This window comes from Sander vitreus, chromosome 16 (assembly GCF_031162955.1).
Source record: "Sander vitreus isolate 19-12246 chromosome 16, sanVit1, whole genome shotgun sequence".
In the NCBI taxonomy this organism is placed as follows: domain Eukaryota; kingdom Metazoa; phylum Chordata; class Actinopteri; order Perciformes; family Percidae; genus Sander; species Sander vitreus.
Window position 1 is genome coordinate 17,060,392 of NC_135870.1, and position 27,923 is coordinate 17,088,314.

Below are 27,923 nucleotides of genomic sequence, written 5' to 3' on the forward strand. Positions count from 1 at the left end.
TTCTGCAGTGGAACAGGGTTCAATACTGACCTGCTGCCCTTTGCTGCATGTCATCCCCTGTCTCTATCCACTTTCAAATAAAGGGAAAAGTCCCAAAAAAGAAAATTAAGAAAGAGAGAAACCCATATCTGTTTAGCTAAAGTCTAACTCAGGATAACAAGGTCAAACTTTTGTTTTTGTTGTCTTTTGCACACAATTTGGACTCTTTTTCAGTTTGCTTGATGTCAGCATCTAGTGGCAATTAGAGGAACTGCATCTTCAGTCACTAAGGTATTAACTTCTGCATTTAAATGCAGCTTTCCTCATGCAAACACAAATTTAAAAAAGTAGTAGCTTCAGAAAATTTACTGAGCACATTACATGTCTAAATAGTGAGTCATAAACACAATATAAACGAACAAGGAAATCTTGTTGCCCCAATTAATCTGTACAGTTTGAATGTAGAAAATATGTAAATGCATTCCATTTAAAGCAGTTGCAAGAATATGGCAGATGTTGAAAATCTGCTGTCGTCATATACAAGGAAGGAACAAACTGTGATATACAGCTCCTGCCCAAGAGACAGACTCTGAAATGTTATGGTACACAGCACACACTAGTGGTGTATTTCTAGAACTGTTAACAACATTCAGGCCAAAAACTTTGCAGAAAGGCAATTATATTTTATTCAAAGATGAACAAGATACAGTTTGTATAGAATAATTATTTTAAGGTCCGTTTTGTTGTCAAAGACCTCACATGCTATGACAATACATTGGTGTTCAGTATGTTGGCATGCATTTAGGGAAAAAGAGCATCCCAAAGATCTTAATGAAATCAATTTACAGAATGTGAATCGTGTGAACAATAAAGGTTAATCACTTAGTCGGGCCCTTCTGACATGAGTGGGCAACGACTGTATTCAAACAATACAAACTACAAGTTTAAATATTGTACGTATAAAATATTCTTACAGCTTTTCTGTGGCTTGCCCTTGTCAGTCAGACCCAAACTGTCCTTCAGTTCATTCTTGTTGGTCGTGGAGGGCAGAATCTTCACACCAAAGGGGAAGTTGCTGTCTTGTTTTTCTTAGATAACAAAAGCAACATCCAGTATATGAGAATGTAATATCTCTTATCCCTATGTGGAAAGCGTGTTTTAATGAAGTAATATTTCACAGTATAACACAAATTGGAGGCATTTCTGCAATTACTTCTCTGGCTAAATCATGGGCATTAAAATATCATTGGCTATCATCATTGACTTATATCTTTTAGAAGTACAATGCAAGTAGTTTTATGGAAATCTATAGCCAGAGTGTCTGTCTCTATTTGCAGCACTCCACAGTGAGGAGTACAATTTAATTAGATCTTTCTGGAAAACACGTCGGGTAAGCAAAAATCAATTAAAATCAGTCAACTGCATACAGCCCTCCTCATCCAGCCACTGTACGTGACAATGTGCCAGGGCGTACCACTGCACCATACAGAGAAAGACACATCATATGCATAGTACTAGTCTTAGAAAACAGGCAGTTTAGAGTGACATGCAAGTAGTAAGTAAAAAGAAATCCAAAGTCCCTTTATTATACCTTCAACACATTAGTGTTGACGTAATGTGGAAGCATTAAATGTTATAATTAATATTGTGTCAATATTCTATGTTGGAGACGCATTAAATGCCGTACACTAACATATCAAAATATGAAATAGAAAACATGGTGGTAAACAAAAGGAAAAAAAGACAAGCAAAAATGCTAATTTTCTGTTTTAGGATCATCTAAAGTGAAACACATCAATACATAAGAAAAGTAGTTTATAATTAATTTAAAATATATTTGCAGTGGCCTACTCCTCCGATCAAAGCTGACAACTTTTATAGTTCAATACTCTACAAATATGTCATGCATAGATTTGTACAAAAAGTCAGCAGCTGCACTATGCTTCCATCCCGAATCTGACTTCGGTAGCCAGTTCTCACAACTTAGTGAAGAACAAATAGTTTAAAGGTCTGTTTACTTTTAAGTTACTGTACTATACTTTACAAAGTTAGACATAATTGAAGTTTTTTGGTGTCCTAAAAATGTGAGCTTTTAAAAAACACCAGTGATTCTTAACAATACAAAACAATAAAACAAGAACATTCACAATTTTAACTTGAGGTCATTATTTTCTGTTTTCAGTCTACATACAAGCATCCACTTTGAGAAGTGAAACAAATACATGACAGTTGAAACTCAACACAACCTTGTTTGTCCAAATAACTTAAAAGAACTTGTTTGCAGTTTAAACAATAAAAACAACAATTTGAACCATTGCAGACAGAAACATTTTGCACCAACACATTCTGCTTTTCTCATATGCATTTCGTAGATCAGTACCTTCGTTACTTAATTCGTTGTAGCTCTATGAATTTAAGAATACACCTACAAATCATACAAAGATTCCCTACAAGCACTAGCTTCGGAGAAGAAAATCCATTATTTTTCAATGCAATCTTGTATACTGTTTACGAGGAATTTGATTGTTCACAAAGCACTGTAGAAACTGTTTTAAAGCTTTCTATTGATTGACGTAAATAGGAGCTAGTGATACGACTAAAAGAAAGATTGTGTTAAGTGCGCCTATGAGCGTGCAAATGTTCATAAATAGCTTATAGAGTGTTTGCATTAGGAAAGTAAACACATGCATTCAATGAAGTAAACATTTTTTCACTCTGCTTTTTCATTTTGGGAAAACTGTACAGATTCTTTAAAATATGTTACAAAACTGGGCACTGCTACTCTGAAGCAGAGTGAACCAGACAATCATCGTCAAGAAACCTGCTCTACTAAAGAGAATGTCGAAAGTGATGGTTAAGACAACCATCCCAACCCCATAAACCATCACCAACTCCTGTTCCCATGCCCTGTATACCTGAAAGAATTGTCAAGTAAAGACAAGGAGAAACACAAGTGGCTAGACTACAATAAAACACAAAACTGTACAGTTGAAGCCTGAGACAAAGCATGCTAGGACTATAAATGCATGCGGGATAAGAGAAGGAGAGTGGGTTGGGCAATAAGAGCTGAAGACAGGTTCAAGGTTCAGGAGGATCCTCTAATGGACGGTTCCCATGGGACAGTCTCAAGTCCCACAACCCCAAACTGAGCCTTTTAAGAGGAGAGAACGGAATAAGAGCTTTCAAAGTGATGTTCTTAGATCCTTCGTTTCTCTTTTTTTCTGCGTCCGCCAGACTTGTCCACCTAACCCCGGGGAATGTACACAGGTGTCGGCAGCCAGTATAAAACTGTGAGTAAAGGGGGGTTTGTGCTGTGTGGTTGCAGGCAGGAAGATACCAGCGTGAATAATGAACCCTCTGCATCAGGAAAGAGCCTCATCCTCTCCCACGTAGGGCAAGTCCATACTTCTCATGCCATCACCGCTCTCCTGTTTCCTAAGTAACACACCAGAGACACAGCCTTAGATAACACACTGCTATGGGCCTGTATCACTAAACAGAGAAAGGGATAAGATACTCTTAAGCTATGTTTAGGAACTGAAACCAACCATTTAATTGTTACATAATGTGAGGCAGCGAACACGAAGGAAATGCTGTAGGGCAAGTTTAGATATCATACACAAGGGACAACTCAAGAAAATAAAGAGAAGGGAAAAAAATGGGGAAACATTATATTAAAGAAGTTAATCATTTTGTCAAGTAGACACAAATAAAGGTCCTTTGAATAAGTGTGGAGAGTGGGATTCATGCAAAGGATTAAGGAACAACTTAAAAAAAAGCATAAATGGATGCTTTGGGCTCATGATGAATGAGTGAATGATACTTGAAAATGCTACTTTTGTTTTGACTGTCAGACAGGCCTTGATTCAATTCTCTGAAGTTGTATTAAGTGTAGCACTATTACATGTAGCTGCTTACACATTAGCACTTTATAATATAATGCCAATGAACACAACACCAAAACTTGCAGCCTCAAGTATCACTGCAAAGTTGTATCAACACCTCTCTACACAGTGTCAACTACAACTGGATTACAATTGGGTTGTGGAGGTGTTCATGATATTATGTCCACATCCCCATAATATTGTGCATTATTCCACAGATCAGGTGCTCAGAACATGATAAGCTCTGGTCATTTGTCATGGCCTTGTTCATACAAAATAGTCAAATTTAGCTTTAACTATTTAAATAACTTCAATTATTATAATATGGTATGTCGTCAAATGGGATTTTCTGCACTACACACCGCATGCTTCACCAAAAGCACCCTTAGACAAAAGAAATACAGTAAATCAGCCTGCAGGTACTACAGACTCTAGAGCAGGGGTCTTCAATGTTTTTTAGGCCAAGGACCCCTAACCTGAAAGAAAGACGATCAGGGACCCCCTACTACATATTGTATAAAATAGAGTTGCATAATAAACAGGGACTACAATAACATGTGGGGTGGCCTAAAGCTTATACACATACCCTATTATGGTGCCCTACAATACTAAGCTATTAAAACAATAATTTATTTAAATATTCATATATAATCATGTTTTAATGTCAAAGACACATAAGCTTAACTGATAGCTACCATAGTGGCTATCTTACAGGACATTAACCGTATCATCATTGTTGTTGAGGTTGTTGTTTTTGAGGAATAGGCCGATTTATCTTTGCTAATAATATGTTGGATTCATGTTAATATTTTCAGACATATTTTAATTTTGGGGGGGGGGGAAAACTTTCAAAAAAGCATTAAACAATAATTTTGCGGCCCCACCTGCAATTACTCTGAGGACTCCCTATGGGTCGCGGAACCCCCCGTTGAAGATCACTGATCTAGAGCACAGCACAACATTCCCAAAGATGGCTTGTCCAATCAAAACTAAACTAGCACAGGCTAGTTTACACACTCGATGCACAAGAGTATTTGATCATTAAAGCAATATTAAGAAATACAGCTGCTTATATCATGCCAGGGGTCTTAAAAGTATACTATCTAGCACTTAAAGGTCCCATATTGTAAAAAGTGACATTTCCATGTCTTTTTTTTTTTAATCATACAGCAGGTAGAGGTGCTATAAAAATTCTGAGAAAGTACTGAAACGCTCAATCTCCAGAGAAAGTCACACAGCCCGTATTTAGAAACTGTGCCTTTAAAGGAGCCATCAGGATGTCCGTACAGTTGTGCTGTTGAATTTAAGTAAATCATTTACAACATTCTTTTGTTATAATTATATATTGTGCAGCCCTTCTATATATAGATAGACAGTTCTGCTACAGTGCCATTACAGTCATTCCCTCAAGACACGGAAACACTGACCAATCTGAGCAGACTGGGCTTTTTCGGGAGGGGGGCTTAAAGAGACAAGCACTAAAACGGAGCGTTTCAGACAGAGTGTAAATACAGGTATATTCAGACAGACAATAGGAAAAAATATTAAGTTTTTTAATCATGTTCTAGTTGAAACCCAAATTAGTAGTAGAAATCCAAAATACAAGTATGAACCTGAAAAAAGCATAATATGGGACCTTTAAACAGTACTACAGCAGGCAGGAGTTGTGCTAAAGTTATTTACCTTCGTTGGTTACAATGAATGTAGCAGTATCTCACATTGCCTGCTCTGCCTTTCCTGCAGGGCAGGAGAGGGAGAAGAGAAATGATACTTGACAAACATTCGCTGGCTATACTGTACAAAAGTGAAAAAGGACCCAACAGCTCTAAGTGAGAATATGGCAGTAACATCACACTGGTAAGAGTACTTTGACTCCTAATATTACTGCAAAACCGTTGCGAGAGACTTTAGAATCTTTAATGTGTCTGTAAATAATCCTTACGTGAGCTTTTGCCCTGGAGCACACAAACTGCTGCGGTCCTCTTTACGGCCCCAATCAAAGGGGTTCCCAAAGGAGCGCTTCCTCAGCATAGTTCTCACCATGATCTAAAAAAGAATAGTGAACAATAACACACAAATCCAAAATGTATGCTTAGAAATGGGATAAAGAAAACCTTTACTTTGATTTTAAACAGTGTCCTGTTGTAAAACAAGGGTGGGGTTATGGTAACAGCAACACTTTTTATTTTATAAACTTCACTTATGTAATGATATATCACTGTTCTTACTAGACAAATGTACAGAGACTTAGCAATTAATCCAGAAAAGCATTAATTCACAGTCACGTCTCAGTAGGTGACATCTGACAGTTGTAATGCCTCTCTCGGGGTAGTTGAATTGAAAACAAACTGTACCCACTGGTGATATCTGACTTAATGAAACCAGAAGCAAAAACAAATTAGACTTGGGCACGACTGTGTTGTTCATTAATGAATGTTTTTTTTATGAGACAAAAACAAGTTCATAAACTCACCACTGTAGCCAGGCTGGGGATGTGTTTAACAGAATTCTCCACCTCCTCCTCGGTCACCTCAATCAGCATACAACAATTGTCATCCTCCGGGGGAAGAGGCTCAGCGCCGTGCCTTGTCACCCATGGGTGCACCTGGATGGAAACGTGAGGAGTAGATCAAGTTAAAGTGATGGTTCGGAGTAATTTCACCCTAGGCTGCTTTGCACATTGACCTCGACCCAAACAACCCCCCATAAGCTTTTTTCCCTTGTTATAACGTTGGTCGAGTTAGCGTTATCAGCTGGTTAGCTTAGTGCAGGCGCTAATGGATCCACGTTTGTATCTCGTAAATTACCCCACTAATAATGCCCGGAATGATACCAAACTTCTACAGTAGTACAAATAGTTTCTGTACTTATAAAACGAGGCATTAGAAAGTTTGTAACTACACCAGAAGTATATTTAAATAACACTTGCCTGATGGATACTCCTCTCGGCTGCTACCGCGCTATTGGCGCTATCGCGCAGTACTTACATACTACTACTACTACATACTTCTGGTGTAGTTACAAACTTTCTAATGCCTCGTTTTATAAGTACAGAAACTATTTGTACTACTGTAGAAGTTTGGTATCATTCCGGGCATTATTAGTGGGGTAATTTATGAGATACAAATGTGGATCCATTAGCGCTTGCACTAAGCTAACCAGCTGATAGGCTAACTCGACCAACGTTATAACAAGGGAAAAAAGCTTATGGGGGGTTGTTTGGCTCGAGGTCAAGGTGCAAAGCAGCCTAGGGTGAAATTACTCCGAACCATCACTTTAAGCTATGCAGGTCACAGGTTACAATCTTTTGACAAACGCATTACTGAAAGACTTTCATAAATGTCATATTTAAATTAACATTACAAAACAGATTGGATTGTCATGTATTGTGTGTAGTATTGCCAAAGATCTAAAGCTGACAAACCATTTTTTTGTTCCAACCACAAAAGGTTTGTATTACACCACAGCACATTCACATCACTATCAGGACAGCTTAATGTGCAGATCAAAGAATGACTTCCTGTAAAATGCACTGGTCTCTCTTCATTTAGTCTCGCATTGCCAGACCTTCCTCCACAGCGCTGCGGAGGAAGGTCTGGCTAGTCCACACAGTATTCTGGGATGGGAGAAAAACGTGCTCTGGTTTATTGCCATTTCTTTGAACCAATCACAATCCTCGTGGGCGGTGCCAAAATAGCCTCGGGAAGGAACTTGTTTTGGTGGAACATGTACGTTCAAAGGTTGTTTTAGTCGTGCAACAGAAAACTCAGATTGGACAGATAGTCTAGCTAGCTGTCTGGATTTACCTTGCAGAGATCTGAGGAGCAGTTAACCATAGTCCTCAGAAATCAGCCAGAGTTTATAACGCCAACACAAAGAAAGCAGAAGGTAACGGAGATCCGGCCGAAAAGAGTGACATCTGGCAGAACTTCCAGTGGCACCGCAGCAATCCCGAAAGTGGAACGTCGTGGATATAGACTACTCTTCATTTAAACCCATTTACACAGACACTTCTTCTCTTTATAACGTTCTGTGTCAGGTGGTTTATACTGCTCTCCATGTAATATCAAATGTGCTTAGATGCAAAATAATGGAAACCAGCATCTTAATTGAAAGCGAGTGTTTACCTTAATCTGTGGGATTGATATTCTGGTCTCTGGATTCTTGTCCAGCATTTTCAGCAACAAATCTTTGAGATCATCTGAGATGTCAGCACTGCTGAGACAAAAATAATCACAGCTACTGATGAAGTCACATTTAAATCACATTTTGCAAAGTAGAAGATGATTGGAGGAGCAGAACTGACCGTTCAGGTAACTCCACAGGTTGTGTTTTGATTTTCTGGTGAAGACTAACGATGCGCTCGTCCATAAATGGACACTGTGAATGAAAAAAAAAAGATCTTGGTTTCAATAGAACACTAGCAGATTTGGGAGAAACTCCAAAACAACAAAGAAAAATCTAAATGTTCACTCTATTTATTTTTGCCAAAGCACACACTCACAACTCCAAAGACAAAGCAGTAAAGTGTCACTCCCATGGCCCAAACATCCAAAGCCTACGTGATAAAAAAACAAAGAGTTTACGTTAAGAAATTATTCCATCAATGCATGATAATTGAAATCCACCACTGTACTCCCCATAAATATATGAACTCTAGGACAGTAAATTATATATGAATATTAAGTACTAGTATTCATAAAGATTTAGTTACCAAAAAACAAAGGTTCATGCATTTCTGTAAATCATCCCCAGAGGGCACTAGTTAGCCAACTGTGTCTTCACCTTTCCAGAGAAGTTCTTTCTGGTCTCAGAGAGCGCTTCAGGGGCAAGGAAAGCAGGTGTTCCCACTGTGCTGGTCAGAAGGGCATCAGCCCCCTCAAACTGGTTACTGACTCCGAAGTCTGCTATTTTGATGTGTCCATCTTCTCCCACCAACAGGTTAGACGGCTTGACATCTCTGTGGATGATCCTCTGGTAATGTACTGTTGATAAATGAATTTAAAAAAAAAAGTATTACAGCAACAAGATCCCATTTGAGGAATTCTGTTTATTGCGAGATATCATGAAACTTCTCTTACAGAGGGGTCTTAAGTAGAGATGCACCGATTACAATTTTCTAGGCCGATTCAGATTTTTCACTGAGTTTGACCTGTCGATACCGATTTTAGCCGATTCCGATTTCATTTTTTCTAACCACTTTACAGCACATTTAATTTATATCTTTTCTTTAATAGAACATTTTACATTTTCCATAGAACATTTTTTGAACAGATAATCGATTGCTATAGAACTATATAAATTACTCCTGGTGTGGGAAATTCACACACATCTAAAGTGCAATGTTATGGAAGAACCATTTCATTCTTTTCACATCCAATATCCAACTAAATATATATATATACATATTTAGCTAACGCTAAACGGTGTAAAGTTTGACTGTGTTTTACTGTAGAGGATTCAACACCGGTATGTAACAATCTGCAGCTGCCGTTGGAGAAACAACAGAGACGGTGAAAAAAAAAACAACACAGCCGGTGCGTTCAATGAAACTGGTAAACTACAGTCTCGTGGTGCATTTGAAGTTATTGTAAATGTCCTTTTCCCATCTGGTTGTTGTTTTTGTTGTTAAACAGCAATTTACTAGTGAAATAAGTTATTGTTATTGTTATACATTATTATTAAACATTTAATTTTGACCATATGGCCTTAGCAATAAACAAGCCGTTCTTTAATGTCACCAACTGTTGTTTAGTACCCTTTTTTTTCTTTTCTTTTTTTACTTTCTTAAAAAGTATCGGTTCAGGCACCGTTAATTATGTATGCCATTAATTTCAGCTGATTGAGCGGCGGTGCCCTGATGTTGCGCGATGTTAATCATGCGGCGCCCGAGTGCATTTGACCTGCATAAAATCGGCATATGTCAAACTGACCGGCCGGTCGCCGGTCATGGCCGATCACGTGAAGATTGGCCAATTCCGGTCACCAGCCGGTCAATCAGTGCATCTCTAGTCTTAAGATAACATTTTCACCTTCTCAGTATTTTAATTTTAAAGGAACACGCCGACTTTAGCTTATTCACCGTATCCCCCAGAGTTAGATAAGTCCATACATACGTGCTCTTTTACAGCAGCCTGTAAAAGAACAGGCTCTTTGCACTAGACGCATCCAAGGTGGCGTGCGCCATCGTGACGTCAAAATGACGTAATATTCTGCCGGCATGGGCGTAAATCTGATCTAACAGTAGGGGGGGACAATAAACATAAAATTTCTGAAGAGCAATTTTTGAAGAGGACACAAATAATACAGCCACAATTATACTCGTAGAGAACATGTGTACACAGAGGAAAGCCTTAATACTATCATTAGTGTAGCATGGAGACTGTACCATTATCCTTCTTTTCAGCGTTTCTCTTGATTCAATAAAAAAGCTGACTAAATTGAACAAAATATTCTTCTTTAAAATCATGTATTTATTTTTAAGTTGTTTATAATCAAGCCACAAAAATACCTTAAAACATATTGACTTATTTTGAAAAAGTGTCCCCATATAAAATAAATACAATGCTTTTGTACACTTGTTAAATTAGCTGATCATAATGTAAATTAGTGAGCCACTGGTGAAGCTCATCTGCTCACACTGACAGCCACACACCTCCAAAAATATGAACTAAGCTCAACACACTTACCTGAGACTCTACACCTGACTGTCCCTGGTCTCCCTGAGACTCTACACCTGACTGTCCCTGGTCTCCCTGTTCCTCAGTTCTTTCTGTCTCCTTTGCCTGTGACATAGTGACGTTAGTATTTCCATAAGCACCCATTCTTATAAAGATGTTACCAAATTGTCTTGATATGAGGACTTATTGTACTTACTTGGCATTTTGGTGTAAGCCTACTGAAAAAGGATCTGTTTTACGTCATTTTTAACAACAACACAAATCTTTAACGTCAGATGTCTAAATATGAGTTAGTTTCATAGGTTCACCACGCGGTCATATTATAATTATAAAATGATCTTGCGTCCTCCACATAAATATTAGGTTTCTTCTGGGACAGAGGATATATATTTAACTGATCAGCCACTTAACTTCATATTGAGCAACACACAACTGTAGATCTTCAATATTAACCCTAATATCAGTTCACACACAAAACGTTCGGCTTATCGCCGTGGTAACGTTAGTTGTAGTGGGTGCATTTCTATCCAACAAGCTATAAGCTAGGTAACGTTACATTATATTACACTAACATAGCAAACTTTTTTGTCATGACTAATTTATTAATTACTCAGCATCATTTCTATTTGAGAAAAGAAAAACTTAATCCGATGTTTAATGTGAATAAAATAGCCTTGAACCGGCTACTTACTACACTCCTGTCGCTACCCGATGTGACTGTGAGTCTAGCGCAGATCCTACAGCATGCAGTGCACCAAACCACTGTGAGGCAAGGGAGGGGGGACTCAAAATGTTTCTAAACTTAAAAAGCATTTTTGGGGGTTTGTATTGTTTTTCTGCTTACACAGATATTTTAAGTATAGATCATTATGTTATTTACAATACACAGCATTGTTCTAATGATATTTCTAGGGGGGGACAACCCTTAGATGGGGGAGGGTCCTGACCCCCCCGACCCCCCCCCCTGGGATTTACGCCCTTGCCTGCCGGCGGGCCCGATTTATGGCACGCGAGCAGAGGTCTCTGCTCCTCACCACGGGGCCTCTCAGGTGCTGCGAGCAAATCACTCCGGCCAAGTAGCAGAAGCTGCAGTGCTTTGCCTTCTGAGAATATAGTTCCCAGTTTTGTAAACACATCAGTTGTTGGCTTGATGATGATGATAACATAAAAAATGGCTTGAGGAGGAATCTCTGGCAGTGCATTTAGACAGGAAGTCGGATAAACATTTAAGCAATTACAGCCATCAAAACATATTTTTTAACCTAACTACCAAGCCTTGTTCAGTTACAATTACTTATAATGAGATTTAAGGTTCTGACAGTTTCAGTGTCGCTGGTGCAGAGCCCTCCCTCTCCTCCTCTTAGTAGTCTCCTAGACGACCCTTTCGTGCAAAACCTCTCCTCCTGTGCTGAAATACATTAAGAGCCACTGAGCTGATGTGAAATGAGCCTTGTCGGTAGCTAGAGTCAAGAACAGCACAGACGAAGGCCTTATGTAAATGAAATGGAAGAATTGTAGGATAAAGACGGATCAAGATACAAAACAGCTTTATCTTGATAGCAGGATTATATTATTCTAATTTAGACAAGTCTGTATATAGTAGACCATTATCTCTATTACATGGAAGATATTAGAAAATACAGCAAGTACAGCTAATTATGGGATATTATTGTGTATTAGGCTAATTTTGCAACAAAAATGTTTCATTTAAATGAGAAATTAGTGTCTGATGATAATTAAGCACAGGCATAACGCAAAACATTTTCAATCCAGGTTGGAGAACTAAGAAAGTATTGAGTTTCCTTTTGTGGTAATTCATTTTAAGTCTCAAGTCAAAATGAATCTAAGATGATTCTATATTAAATTATCAGTAATGAATCAGCGTTCAATCAAAGTGTATCTGGATGCGTAACAAATCATGTAGGAGGGATAGATACACGACCCTAATCACCCATTCTTAATGCTCTACCATGCAGTCACAGACTGAGTGGAAAAGGAGGTTTAGAAGACTCACAATACTCGATTCCCCGGAGCAGATCTTGGAAATAAAAGCGTGACTGGTCCTCACTGAAAGGTTTATCTGTCGGCACCTCCATCACAGCCCTAATACACACACACACACACACACACACACACACACACACACACACACACACACACACAGTTAGCAATGATAATTAATGAGCTCATTCCAGTGACACAATCATGACCATAAAAGAGGCTTGGCTTACCCTTGATTGACCAGCTCAAAAACTGCGACAGAAACAAAGATGAGGTAAGTGATGAGTTAAGAAGACACAAACAAACACAAAAAACAAGATCTTTTAAGATGGATTTCTAACACCTTTGTTGTATGCTTACTTTATACATGACTGTAACTGTGTGTGTGTGTGTGTGTGTGTGTGTGTGTGTGTGTGTGTGTGTGTGTGTGTGTGTGTGTGTGTGTGTGTGTGTGTGTGTTGTTCTGAAGGCTGGCTGTATTTCTGTCTGGAACGTACCCATGTACAGATGGTCCTCGCTTGGGTCATCCAAAACCTGGCACCAAATCACAGAGAAATGGAAATGAGTGTAAACACACACACACATATGCACGCGACAGACAGACAGACACACAGACAGACAGACACACAGACACACACACACACACACACACACGATCATCTTTTGTATGCAGTAAAAACAAATCAAAACAAATTTATATACTACCTGATATATATGTACGAAATAGTATCATATTATATAAACTAAATAATACCACATTTGTAGTCATGTAGTACATCACATTATATTATTTTAATGTTTTTAATTATTTGGAAAGGGTAGTACTTTTCAGCACATCAGGTAACCCTAACAAAAGGTCCCTATATTTTTTTATGTAAATCTTTCCTATCCATCAGCTATCTTTCATAGGAGGACATTTTGGCTATTTCATCCATCCATTCCTTCACTGATATTATCTCCTTTAGTTTTCAAGTGTTGCAACTAGGGCTGTCAATCGATTAAAAAATGTAATCTAATTAATTACGTACTTTGTGATTAATTAATCTAAATTAATCGCATACATAATTTTTGCCCGGTGCCTTAACTTACTTTTTAAGAAAGTTTAAAAAAAGAAAAAGAAAAAAGGTTACTAAACAACAGTCGGCGACATTAAAGAACGGCTTGTTTATTGCTAAGGCCATATGGTCAAAATTAAATGATTTAATAATAATGTAATAACTATAACAATAACTTATTTCACTAGTAAATTGCTGTTGAACGACAAAAACAACCACCAGATGGGAAAAGGGCATTTAACAATAACTTCGAATGCACCACGACGCTGTAGTTTACCAGTTTCATTGAACGCACCGTCTGTGTTGTTTCTCCGACGGCAGCTGCAGATTGTTACATCCCGGTGTTGAATCCTCTACAGTAAAACACAGTCAAACTTTACACCGTTTAGCATTAGCTGTCAGCATTGTAACTGTGTTTAAAGTGCCCATATTATGGAAAAAAAACTTTTTCTGGGATTTAGGGTGTTCTTCTGTGTCTCTGGTGCTTCCACACACATACAAACTTTGAAAAAAATCCATCCATGCTGTTTTGAGTGAGATACGGTTTCTGAATGTGTCCTGCCTTCAATCTCCGGGTGAGCTGTTCAAAATCGGCACAGCTTGTGACGTCACAAGCCGAAACGAGCTGGCTAACCGTGGTGACACAGCTGTGTTTCTGTTGCCTGTAACGTCCGTTTTCAGAGCATCCGAGAGAAGCGCAGACATATCAGCACCGGCACACAGCACAGCATCGGCACCGAAATGAGGCGCCGAAATCCGTGTTGCTATTCGGTCTGGTAGATACCGGTCGTTAAGGCACCGGTGCCGTATTAGCACTGGATTTCGGTACCCAACCCTATTCAGGAAGAAGATTTTAATGTTCCAATGAGTAAATGTTACAATCAATGATCCAGGCAGCACATTCTCGTCTCCCTCCTTCATTTTACAGTTGAATGGTGGCTAGAACGGCTCTGGGTCAAACTTTAATATGGAATGGATTAATCTGCGTTATTATTTTTTTTTTAACGCGTTATTTTTTTCTCAGATTAATTAATTGAAATTAACGCGTTATTTTGACAGCCAGAGTTGCAACACTATCCTACTTCCAGTAATAAGTGCTGTTCTGCACCAGGAGATCTGGTGGACATTCAGACCACTTCCTTTGGCAACACGGCTAATAGGCAGTTTCAGTCATTGCTACTCTCAAACTCTGTTTTGCAAAATGCAATTTGAAATAATGGCGATACTTATTTGTTCCATTAGTGAGTTGACAACATACCTTTGTTGCTCTTTAGAGAGAAGAGGCATAATCAAAGGATTGTTTTACTGTATACGGTTTTAGCTTGAGTTGGCCCGATATCATGTTCAGATTTTACCTAAATCTAATACCTGCACTTTTTCCTTCCTGAAATGAAAGCCACTATGGATTGGAAAATGTTGTAATATTTGAATACATTACAGATATCACAACACACAATTCAGTTTAAAATGTTTTTAAGGAAAATCTCAGGTTAAGACTAAATGTAAACAGCAGAAATGTACCTACTTCTACTAGTTTCACCACATTAGAATGGTCAAGCTTTTTCAGGATGGCAATCTCTTGATAGACCCGCTCCAGGGGTCCTTTGAGCTGAAGGGGACCCTCTGGGACTGCTTTGGCTCCACGAGGGGGAGGTCTCCCTGATGGAGGAGAGAGGGACAGTGTGGGTGGACATGAGTCACAGATGGTAGAAGAACAAGATGGGACAACAACAGGGTTTCAGTATTGGTTTGCAGTGTTCATGTACCACTGGAGCATTACAAGAGACTGTGTTATCTGCTGTTTAAGCCATCTGGCCCTGGCTCCAGACTTACGTGGGAAACCTGCCTGCCTCATCAGCCTCCTCTTGGACAACACCTTCATCGCCTACAGGAGATGGATTTGGACAGAAGGGAGGATAAGAGAAGGAAGGCAGAGGGGTTGGGAGAGCCAAGTGGGCAAGAGATCCAGAGAAAAGATGAACAGAGAGGTAGACAAAAGAGGAGAGTAAGACACAGCGGAGTGTGGTGATGCATATATGACAGTGCACCCACTCACACACCTACAAATGAATATCCCAGCACCATTACATTGCTCTCCTCACCTTGAGCATCCTTTGTGACTGCTTACACTGTCCAGCATCATCAGCACAAAGGATTACAAACGTATAAAAGCTAGACTTACAAAAGAAGAACCCTGGTGCAAAATTACTGAAATGTAAGCATACATGTAATGCACAATGCCTTCTTATCTTAAAATAATACTCCAGAAAATGTGACAATACGTTGACACAAATTTGTGATTTTGGACTATATAAATAAAACTGCCATCTACCCTACTAGGTAATACGCTGACCATGGATAAGTACCTCATACAACCACATTTCAAAAAATCCGAACTATCCCTTCAAGCATTTATGTTATCGGTCTATCATAAGTTTGGCTTTTTCTGCATATTGAATTTTTTTTATACTGTCTTGAACAATTACCATTCCTGAAAACCATCAAGGCAGTGTTGAACAAAAACAGCTACATTGTTTGGTAGATGTTTTCCCTGTTCTGGAGAAATATACTTTTTTTTTAATAGCCTCAATTCCTTCAATTATTATGGCAATTATATAATCACTGAATGCGACATGTGGGCTTTGTCACTTGGGAGGAATATTAAAATAATCCCCATGTCATTGCCTGTCAACATCATGCAGCTTAATGAGAATTGCAGAAATAATCGTGACCGGCAAACAGAAAATCTCAAGCTGACGTGTTATAAACAGTACTCAGCAAGGCACAATTAACTGGAAACATTTTCATATGTGGAGGATTCAAATGAAATCACACCAGCAAATTTGACAAGAGGGTTTGATTATTATCAGGTTTGTCTGTGCGTCTGGGTAGGTGTGTGACAAGTGAGAGAAACAGAGACTGTGTTAATAGTTGGGAAGAAATCCCATCTGTATTTGTGTGTGCATGTAGAACTCACATAGTATGTGTTGTCATCCTCATTGTAAGCCAGCTTGACAACACCATAGGAGCCCTGGTCCAGGAATAAGTCAAATGGAACAGAAGCCAATAAAGTGAGATTGAGCAGCTGTCATTGTTCATGTGAAAATCACACTATGTGCAAAGAAATCTAAATAAATACAAATACACACAGGAACAAACACACAAACACACACACATACACACCCACACAAGGGAAGTGTGGGCTGACAGTGTACACTGAAAGAGTAGCAGCTGCTTCAAAGTGAGAACAGAGAAATTCAAATTATCTCCCCCTCTCTCTTTCATTTTTGATGTCAGGCTAATTAAGGAAACTGGATCTGGTTTATGTTATCAAGCTTCCCGTGCCCACACAGGAAATGCAGGATAAAAACTAGGCCCAATTAGTAGCCTGTGTGCACAAATTCATGCCCAAAAAACAAACAGAGAGAGAGCGAGAGAGAGAGAGAGAGAGAGAGAGAGAGAGGGGTGGGCGAGAGCAGGATCTGTTCCTGCTGGGGGAGCAGATTGGAGAGGCAGCACAGAGCTCGTCCTACAGTCCCAGAGATGATCTGATAACAGGAGCCTCTCGAACAGTCCTGAAAGGCTCTAATTGTCTCAGCTGAACACAAAACCACAAACACATTAACGTGTCTACCTTCATGCAGAAATCCACAGCGCCCATGCACATTCTGTCTTATGAAACCCTCAATCTAAAACATGCAAAGTACACACACACACACACACACACACACTTGTATCCACTAAGCCTCGCACAACCCTCAGAGAGCGCTATTTATACCAGCCTCTCACCCATCTTCCAACTCTCCCATGGTCTGGTAGTTTACACAGAGTTTGGGAAATGAGGACAGCCGGGAGAGAGGATAGCAGAGACTGTTACTGCATGTCCCTGATGATATGCGCTACTTGACAGACATGCAGTAGGCGGAAGGGAGAAGAAAAATGGAAGAGTCAGTGAAAGGGAGCAATCAGTGAGTTGTCTCAGATGGTACCTTTCCAATCTCATCTTTCAGCTTGTACTGGTTGAGTTGAACACAGTCCTTGAAGAGAGAAAGAGAGGTAAGAGAAAAGAGAGGAGAAAATGGTTTCTTTTCAAATGAAATCACATCAGCTATTTTAGCAGCTACAGTATACATCATGAGCGTTCTTACAAAATCAGCTTTTTCTAAGAACGCCGTACGAAATGCTATGCAATAGTATTTTCTTTTTTACGTTTCCATTTCAAACCAAAACTCGTGAATGCAGCATTTTGCACTTAGTGTACCCAAGGGTGTCAGTATGACTCTGCAATCACTGTCCCAGTTCAATGTCATTTTTCTCCCGACGTAAAACCTCTACAAATACAGGTTTGAGCTTAGAGAGGTAGGATGTTTTGCCAAGCTATCACAGTTTTGCAGTGCATTTTGTAGTCTTTAGAGGAAACTTAATAAAGAACTAGTCTTGTACAGGTGTGTAATCTATTCTGGTGAAAAGCAAGTGTGAATTTAAAACAATGAGTGACAGCAACATATTCAGTGTTGAGAACAACATGAACCCAGCCTACAGGGATTGAGTCATACAAACACCTAGGCATGCACTGACTAACCAGCTCTTTATTAAAAAAACACACATCTAAATGTAATTCATTTGATTTTTGGTCTCTGAACTAGATTATTAAAAGACGAGGAGAATTCCGGTTGATTTCAAAACGTAGCTCTGTTGTTTGTAAATTTGGAGTACTGTCAGTAGCGAGAAAAACAAAAACAATTGGTGCTGCCTACACCGTGTTATCCTCCTGCTAGAGTTAGCACCCAGGAGGCTGAAACCGGGCAAGTTTTAAACGTGCTTTTAGCCTCTTAACATGTTAGAAATGTCATTACAAGTGCCTACTCATGTGAAGTGATTCCTTCCAAGTGAACACAGTGAATCTGACTGCAGTAGATGTGAAAGAAATGCATTTTAAAATGTGTGCCAATTCAGCTCTGTTTAGTTCCGGTGTTGAGACTGCAAGACGCGTGCTTCGGGACCGTCTACAAACTACAACACCGAAAAGAGATACAAAATCTACATCTACTGCAGTCAGATTCTGCAGGTGTAGGCAACACTGATTGTTTTTGTTTTTCTTGCTACTGACAGCACTCCAAATTTACAAACAACAGAGCTATGTGTTGAAATCGTCCGGAATTCTCCTTTAAGTGCCAAAAAGACAGTAAGATGATGTGTGAATATAGAATTAAGAGGAATTACGATGACCAACAGCATTGCATGACACTTTACAGTAACGTCAAGGCTTGACAAGGATGTCTCCACCATAAGAGGATATTTCAAAATAGCTCACCTAATTAACCTTTACTAGTGCAGTGCCTGTTGAAAATGTGCCTGTTTGCAACGGGCCGATTGCTTGGCCTGTGGTATTGCTGGTATTGCAGAGGCAGACATTGTACTACTATATTTACCTGACAGAGAACGCTGCAGATTCAGAATGTAATCACAAAATATCACAATGAAAATGTGGAGTAATCAGACATTAGCCTCATGGACTCATGGCAGTGCGCTCCCCAACTGGCCCATTATGAGAGCTAATCAGCACCTATCTGCGTTCATCAACCACCAGAACCGGACCGTGTGTGTGCACGCGCAGAGAGAGAGAGAGAGAGAGAGAGAGAGAGACGTTGTGTCGTATGATCGTTAATGAATTTAACACTTCAGCAGAGGACGTGTTCATTTCCATACAGGTTTAGTGGCTTGACGGTTAACGGTGAAGTAGGAGATTTGATTCGCAGGGGTATTTTAGGCGACGGTAATGTTATTAGTGTTGTAAGTTAGCAGTAGACTTAATTAACCCGACCCAGGGTGAGTCTGATGAAAACTGATGTGTCTGCCCGGTTCAATTCTGAGATTTTCTCGCATTGCACAGCGCTCTGAAGGAATAATCTCCGAGATTACGTTATGTTCTGCCAGCTCACAGCAATTTAATACAATAGCAGGAAAAGAGTCCCCCCGCTGTTCTAAAGCGTTCTGCATGTGGCGTCTGCGTGTGATGTGCAGGTTACCTTCCCCCCAAACACGCTCCCAAACACAGACACACATATATACAGATACGTCTCGCTTTATAAGATAGATAGCCTGCATCACGCTCTGTCTGCACTCGTTGTCTGTAGCTGGTTGTGCTTTGCATGTGTGGGATTCTGAAACGTCCTTAAATTCGGGAATTGTCGTTTGTTTATTCGAAGTCAAAGACAGTCCAAAGTAGTGCAACTTTGCACATTTTTGTGGATCTAAGGCGTATGTGACATTTTAGCTGCCAAAGCTCCACTGCTCTGTCTCTGGTCCACAGTTTGAGAGGGGGAGTGGCCAGCTGCTAGAGCGGCAAAAGCCAATGTGTGCTTCTTTTACCTATATATTTAACGATATCTTTTGCATTTCTAATCCAAACAACGTCAACTTAGCACTGCACTTACTCGTCCCCGTAGCAAGACACCTGTCAAGTTTGAAATCCATCGGACTAACGGTTCAAGAGATATGCGCATAACATACAGTCAGACAGACGTTCCTGCAATTTATAGATAGATGTGTACTTTCTTTCCACATCTACAATATGTAATTCTGTGACAGCAAAAAAATTATATAATGCTAAAGGCTCTAAATATAGGACAACCTCTGCAGCCCCTACGAGAGATTCTACCTACATTTACAGGTTTCTGCATCTATGTGTAACAGGGATCACAGCTACTATCTACATCTACTGAGACCATAAGACCTTACCTTTGCATCCACAAAGTCTTCACTGAGTGTGTTGCTGATTTTAAGACAAATGCACATGTAGTTCTGCTTTACTTTCAGACAAGTATGATGCTGAATATTTTGATAACTAACAGATGTTCAAAATGAGCACAAGCCTGGCTCTGTGTGAACATTAGTTAGTTTGTTCATTCATGTGTAACACTTTATGCAATACAGCCCTTAAGGGAGTACACTGGTCAGATGGTGCTGAGACAATCAATTATATAATCACAATTATAACACTGGCTGTAGCCTCATATTAGCTAACTTCCCGGGATTGTTTTGTTATTTATAGGGTTGTTGTTGTGTTAGACGTATTGTTTGTTTGGGGACACATTTTAAGCAGCAAAATCAACTTCCCAGAAGGTCTTAAATTTCAAATTCTTGACCATACCTCGAGGTCTGTGATGGAAACACTGTGGGACTCCACCGTAGGCCGGCGGGGCAAGCGTGGAGAGGAGTGGGGTGATGTGATGGGAGAGTAGGGCAATGATGGGTAAATATAGCGCCCGTTGAGTCCCGGTGAGCTGCAGGGTGATGTCGCAGTTTGTGAGCGCTCCTGCAGAGATAGTTTCCGGTCTGACAGGGTTAATCTTCCCCTTTGCTCTTGGCTTTCGGGTAGCAGAGCTTCCGACTGGCCGACTGTGTGGGACAGCAGGTCGCAGGAAGGAGTCCGGAAAGATGCCGCCACAGAAGAAGCTGGCGTGGGCGTCTCAGAACTGTCCATTTCTTCGACCTGAGATGTGATGCATTTAAATCTTATTTATTTTTCTTAATGCATGGTCACATATGTAATGTTGTCTACGTATAGGCATTATAGGATGGTAAATATGTAGTATTTAGTTTGTATCAACCTTGAAACAATGCCGTTTGTGCCTATTTTCCAGCTGACATTCTACATTTCAACTCAAGGCATTAATATAAGTTAATGCGAGCTTTGCCTCCATTTTTTTGTAATAACAAAATAGATACAGTGCCATCAATACATGTATAATATAACACAATCCAATATAACCGATGGGCAAAAAAAACCTTTGTGAAATTAATAAACTTTAGTAGTTTTATGTTATGACTGTGTCAGGTGTGTTAAATGTTGATTCCACTCATGCTAATGTTTCCTAAATTTAGATTTATTTATGGATCTACAAAACACAAATAAATGCATGGGATATAATGTTAAAGTGAGAACACTAACTAACTACCTACTTGATTTGATGAAGTCTAGGAGGTATGAAAAAAGAACTATGGCCATGTTTCATCACGTGTCAAGCAATCATTTCATCCAGTATATGTCCAATTAGGCTCCAATTGAAACTCCAATTAGGAGTTTCATCTTACCTCCTTCTCCCCAGCCTCTCCAGGTTGTCTGCTGGGTTCGTACTCTGTGACCACGATGAGGGACTCCATGGGGTCTGGGGAAGGCGTCTCAGAGTGGGTGTTCAAAGGTGGAGCGGGACAGCTGCACAACAGATCAGGCAGGGGTTGTGAGGGCTGTGCTGGGGGTGCATGACCGCAGGGGGCCGGCGGCTCCGCAGAGGGCCAGGGAGTTACGTGACAAGGAAACATGGTGCCTCTTCACAAAGACTGACAACCACTGCTCCATCAGATGAGACACTTGGGGGGGTGGGGGGAATTGGTGCCTAAAACAAAAGGGCAAATTACAGAATAAAAAAATACACATGGAGAATAACTGCTGGCTTTTCAGACATCTACTGCCCTATTAACAGGTGGAGCCCTTAAAGGGTGCAAAGTACTGAGTAGGACAGAGCAAACTGACAATGGACAGAAAGAGTACATTTTGATTTATCTTGAAAAAGCTACCCTAAAAAGAGTACTACTCTTTTGAAAATCTAGTAATAACAGTAATATATAACAGTAATATTACAACACCCTGTATCCTCCACTAGGGGTGTTGAAATTAATCATTGCATCGATGCGTCGAGATGTGGACGTGGACGATTCTGCATCGATGCAGTGAAAGACAATAAACCATTATTCTCTACTGATGTTTCTTTTGTTTTTGCCTTTTGTCTGCTGTGTTCAGACTCCGCCACATTCAGGAAGTGTCTTTTTTAGGGCAGATGCAATACAAATGGGAGTTCATATATATCTGACTGCTTGAATTTGATGATGAAAAACATGTTTAGCAATATATATTAAATTTGAGGAGATGGCGCATCGTGATATCGAATCGTTGACAGGATAATGGTAATCAAATTGAATCGTGAGACCAGTGAAGATTAACACCCCTATCCTAGACCATATATTATGCAAGTAGGAAGAACAAATATTGATAAACAATAACCTGGCCTACCTGAAGTATACTCCTCATACTATCTCAATGCCCAGTGAATTTCTTACTGTTTTACAAGTGTGGCCATGCAGGAACGGACTTAAAGCAACTGTGAAGTGGGAGTCCAGATAAACAAAATCTGAGGGTAGGCTAATTATATCTCTTTAGCCAAGATTAATTTAGGGCTGGTATAAATCCTGTGACAAATATGATAAAATGTATATGCATAACTAACGCTTAATTACCTCTGCACACAGCTGGAGCACAGTGTTTGACAGGCAAGCATGAACCAAGTTGTGGGTGTAATAAAAGGGTGTGAGAAAGAGATGTTGTTCACGAGCTGTGAAACATATGTAGATACAGCTCTTTCCATATTCAACATCCGTGAATCTGGACTTGTTCCACACATTTTGTTAAGTGCTAATTAATGCATGCAAACGGGTCTCGTATCACAAACTTGGACAAAGTTGACATGTCTATAAAAGCAACAGTTCAGTCTGCTTTTGATGTCAGTTATACAACATGGTTAATTATTATATGTACAGCATCTAACCAATATCTCCAAGTCCACTCAGCTTGTTATCTGCACATTATACGTAATAGGAATAGAGAGAGAAGGAAAGGAGGGATGGAAAGAGACAGAGACAGAGAGGATCTCTTGATTTCCGTCATGGTTTTGACAGGATTGTGGCACTGTCTGTGTGGGAGCTGAGCAAATCTCACAGACGCAGGAAAACAAAGGAAAGCCATAAGAAAAACAAGACAATGGGAGCTCCAGCCATGTTGAGAATGAGAGCTATGTGTGGGAAGAGACACCCACTCCAGGTGGCCTCTCTACCTCCATTGCCAGCCTATATATAGCGATGAAAACTCCCAAAGAGGAAGAAAGAATCACCACACATTTACAAAGAGACTCATACGAAGCATAACTGTTTTAATGGTCAGCAACTCACTTCCTGGTCTTGTTGACTGCCTGGTCTCTAGCTGTAAATTTGCCATTACAAAAAGTACTCCATCGTCATTTCTAAGGTGTAATCATGTAAATCACAAGTTTTTATCACGATACGATACTATATTGATTCTATGGACAACTATACAATATTAGCTGATATCGCAAAGTCTGCCACAGTACGTTTTGGATTTGATTCAATTCAGGAACCTGCGATCGATATGAGATAATATCACATGCCCATTTAACACAATCAGTTACATTTATATCAACTAACAACTTAAAAAAAAATATATATTATTTTTAATTTAAAAAATAAGTACAAAGTGGGAATTAAAAAATAAAGGTGCATCTTAAAGATGATATGTGTCGATGTTTTCACTTTGCATCGATGATATTGGATCGTTGATCATTGAATCGATATATCTAACCAGATCGATGTATTGTTACAACCCTAGTTCCATGGTTACTAGGTTACAACCCTAGTCAAAACCATGGAATGTTACAACTTGTCCTACAATACCCAGTATCAAATGCAAAGGCTTTGGGTTAGGAATGTCGCTTATCTCTGGAAGAGACCTAATAATATTCTTTTCCTCAAGTCTGTCTAACATACACTCACCTAAAGGATTATTAGGAACACCCTACTAATACCGTGTTTGACCCCCTTTCAACTTCAGAACTGTCTTAATTCTTTGTGGCATTGATTCAACAAGGTGCTGGAAGCATTCTTTAGAAATGTTGGCCCATACTGATAGGATAGCATCCCCCACACCATTACACCACCACTACCACCACCAGCCTGCCCAGTGGTAACAAGGCATGACAGATCCATGTTCTCATTCTGTTCACGCCAAATTCTGACTCTACCATCTGAATGTCTCAGCAGAAATCGAGACTCATCAGACCAGGCAACATTTTTACAGTCTTCAACTGTCTGATTTTGGTGAGCTCGTGCAAATTGTAGCCTCATTTTCCTATTTTTAGTGGAGATGCGTGGTACCCGGTGGGATCTTCTGCTGGGGTAGCCCACCCGCCTCAATGTTGTGTGTGTTGTGGCTTCACAAATGCTTTGCTGCATACCTCGTTGTAACGAGTGGTTATTTGAGTCAAAGTTGATCTTCTATCAGCTTGAATCAGTCGGCCCATTCTCCTCTGACCTCTAGCATCAACAAGGCATTTTCGTCCACAGGACTGCAGCATACTGGATGTTTTTCCTTTTTCAGACCATTCTTTATAAACCCTAGAAATGGTTGTGCGTGAAAATCCCAGTATCTGAGCAGATTGTGAAATACTACAGTCCGTCTGGCACCAACAACCATGCCACGCTCAAAGTTGCTTAAATCACCTTTCTTTCCCATTCTGACATTTGACGTTTGGCGTTCAGGAGATTGTCTTGACCAGGACGACACCCCTAAATGCATTGAAGCAGCTGCCATGTGACTGGTTGATTAGATAATTGCATTAACGTGAAATTTAACAGCTAGGCAAGGCAAGGCAGCTTTATTTGTATAGCACATTTCAGCAACAGGGCAATTCAAAGTGCTTTACATGAAAACAGATTAAAAAATTAAAAACAGATTTACATGAAAACAGATTAAAAAATAAAAAAAACAGATAAAATACGAGAAAAAAAAAGAAGTTACAGCTGTTCCTAATAATCCTTTAGGTGAGTGTATTTTCCCAGTAGTACCTCTACATTGTCATGACTATTCTGAAAAGCAGACACTCTAGTGGAATTTACTGTTCAGGTAAAATGATCCTTCATTCATCTGAAAAAAGAAGCTCTTAAAATCCAGTTGGACTTTTACGCACACTATCACTGCCACCAAAGCAACACAATGTGCCCTGATAAGTGGAATGGGCCTCAAGGGAGTACAACATATAGAGACATGACCCTGGATGAGACTCGCAATGCACCAGCTACAGTGGGCTTTTAATATCCCGAAAAGAGAGGCAATTTACCAAACTCAACCTACTTTAACCTCAGTTAAATGGCGAGGCCCATTTCCATTCACATTAAGAGGTCTCGGTGCAGTTTCTACATTGGTGATGGGAAAATGTCTTTTACATGATACTAACACATAGCAAGACACACAATATCACTGCAAATCTCATTCTCCGCCCAGCAGGGTTTGGAAATTAGCCCTGAATATCAGTCAGACAGTAGTCCACTTTGTCTTTGGTGGTTTAATGTCTGCATTCATTATCTGGCCAGCAGGATTTGCAGTAGAATGAGAATTCAACAAAAGGCAGCTGAATGCCAGCTGAGTTTCTGACGATGTTTCTGTGTCAACAGCCACTATATTGGAAGTGAGTTTTTGAAACTGCGAACTACTATTAGCCTAAGCACTCATCAGAATCCCTTACCTTGGACCTGAGAAAGCTACTTTGACAGAGCGTTGACACAACTAACCCACAAATTAGGGGGGGGGGGGGACAAAAGCTGAACCTTGGTGGGACAAAACAGCGTAGCCCCAAAGTCTAGTTCCTAGACAAAGATGCTTTATATGGATGACTAAACTGCTGGCTAAAGCCCTAAACTTCCTTGATCCCTGGTGATCACACCAGCTAGACGAAGAACAAGCAGTTAGATTTGAGCCTTGTGAAACACAAACAGATGTCGCCTAGCTCTAGATGCTGTACTGCGACTCTTATAACAAAAGTCGCATGACTGACCTGACCTTCACTATCTGAGCAAGAGGGGAGGGGGAGAGAGGAATTATCAGAGCTTGCAGGAGGTCCAAGCCATGTACAGCATTAATAACAACACAGACACACAAGTACAACACAGTTCCATCTGGAGCAGAGGAGGATCCCCAGCTTCATTAAAAGATCAACAAGCAACCCTGTCAGTGATCTGCGGAGCCGTGCAAAAGATAAGCTCCTGTAAATGGAGGGATGAGCGTCCTCGACCAACTTAACTGCAGTGTTATCGCACAATCACAGCTGAATAGTCCTGAAGAATCTGAAATCTCTAATCAACATATCAACAACAGTCAACATATTCAACTCCAAAATGCACCACAATTAGTCAGTGTTGTGAAATAGCCTTTAGAATTGTTTGCCCATTATCAACTCTGAATCAATCATCAAATCACAGATTATGTTATTAGGGCTGCTACAAGATTATTTTTGTTAATGAATTGTCCGAAAATGGTGAAAAATGAGCAACATAACATCCAAGAATCCAATGTGACATCTTAACCACACCACTATATCATTATAATGGGGCATTCATTTTGATCAGGAATTTTGCAACTCCTGTTTTAAATTTACGGATTAATATAATTGTTGGTCACATCCCAAAATACTAATGAAAATACTGAAAGAGACCCAATTAAAAAAAAGAAATAACATTAAGGTCGATTATGGATGCTTTCTTTTATAAAAGGGCATGCGACTTTGGATTCTTAAAAAAGATAACAATAGAAACAGTTTTACAATCCACATATACAGACTATGGTATTAACTAAACGTTGACGCAATCAAACCATAGACCAAGACTCATTAACGTTATCTTATGTTAACTCTGAAATTTAAGAAATACAAAAAAAGGTTTAGTTTCCCTAGTGCAATTACGGTCATGATAATCTTATACTCACAACTGAGAATTGACTCTACAGTCTTTTTGATCGACGCTGTCACAAAACCACAGAGGAAACGAGTGTCACCGTCGTTTGAGGTTCCATCAAGCTAACTTAGCGCTGAGCTTCACATAGATATATATATATACTATGTGAGCTTCAAAGCCTAAACAGCTCAGCTAACGTCAGCAGCTGTCTCAACTGTCAAGATACAGATGTTGCTGGGCAGGAGTCAAGGATGCTAGTGCGACTGAGTAACGTCCACAGTACGCCCGATGTAAACGCTACACATGACAACAAAAGTCAAATCATATCTGTAAAAAAAATAACCAAAAGATTACCTTAACCTGTAATTTAGGCCTACAAAGTCAGAATTGTGAGGTTTCTTCTCCTTCTTCAGCTGCGGTGTAACGTTACAGTAAGTAGCCTCTGTACTACTACGACAGCTAGCTAGCTGTTTGAGAAACTGAGAGAATGTAGCAGACTGATAACCGATGGACCAATCCAGCTGACCACACGAGTCCCGTGCTTCACATGGCGGAAGTGTTGAGGAAACGGGCAGTGTGTTAATTTAACGTAATAGTTTCAGCAATATCCTTCATTAAAACCTACATCCTCGGAGGAGTACGTTGGGCTACCTTTTGTTCTCCTTTTCGGTTAACTCACGACCTCCTCCAAAACACTTGGTGGCTCTTAAGCTATAAGCACTTTGTGGCCAAGTGGCTCTCTCTTGTGG

At 39.8% G+C, this 27,923-nt stretch overlaps 1 protein-coding gene across 6 annotated transcripts; it reads right to left on the minus strand.

Moving 5' to 3' along the window:
• Positions 1-647: 647 nt before the first annotated feature.
• On the minus strand, positions 648-27,882 carry camkk2 (calcium/calmodulin-dependent protein kinase kinase 2). 6 transcript variants are annotated; one of them, XM_078270754.1, is made up of 18 exons: positions 27,535-27,880; positions 21,697-21,998; positions 20,753-21,094; positions 17,589-17,636; positions 16,577-16,630; positions 15,433-15,484; positions 15,125-15,258; positions 13,042-13,078; positions 12,775-12,796; positions 12,558-12,646; positions 8,649-8,848; positions 8,368-8,421; positions 8,170-8,243; positions 7,991-8,081; positions 6,337-6,468; positions 5,806-5,909; positions 5,547-5,600; positions 648-3,414 (listed from the first exon to the last, which is right to left on the minus strand). In XM_078270754.1, the coding sequence occupies exons 2-18, from the start codon at positions 21,922-21,924 to the stop codon at positions 3,342-3,344; spliced, it is 1,788 nt and encodes a 595-aa protein (XP_078126880.1). In that variant the 5' UTR covers positions 21,925-21,998; positions 27,535-27,880; the 3' UTR covers positions 648-3,341. The 6 variants fall into 6 exon arrangements, with proteins under 6 accessions (XP_078126880.1, XP_078126879.1, XP_078126882.1 ...); XM_078270753.1 differs by having other exon boundaries at positions 27,529-27,880; XM_078270756.1 differs by having other exon boundaries at positions 7,991-8,078; positions 27,529-27,879.
• Positions 27,883-27,923: the final 41 nt, after the last annotated feature.

What these genes read in the sequence shown, in the direction of transcription:
- camkk2 (XM_078270754.1), bottom strand. Translation starts at nt 21,924, where the DNA reads ATGTTTCCTTGTCACGTAACTCCCTGGCCCTCTGCGGAGCCGCCGGCC. An exon ending in TGAAAGATGAGATTGGAAAG is followed by an intron (nt 16,631 to 17,588) that starts GTACCATCTGAG and finishes TTCCTGGACCAG; the next exon opens with GGCTCCTATGGTGTTGTCAA. An exon ending in AGGATGACAACACATACTAT is followed by an intron (nt 15,485 to 16,576) that starts GTGAGTTCTACA and finishes CATCTCCTGTAG; the next exon opens with GCGATGAAGGTGTTGTCCAA.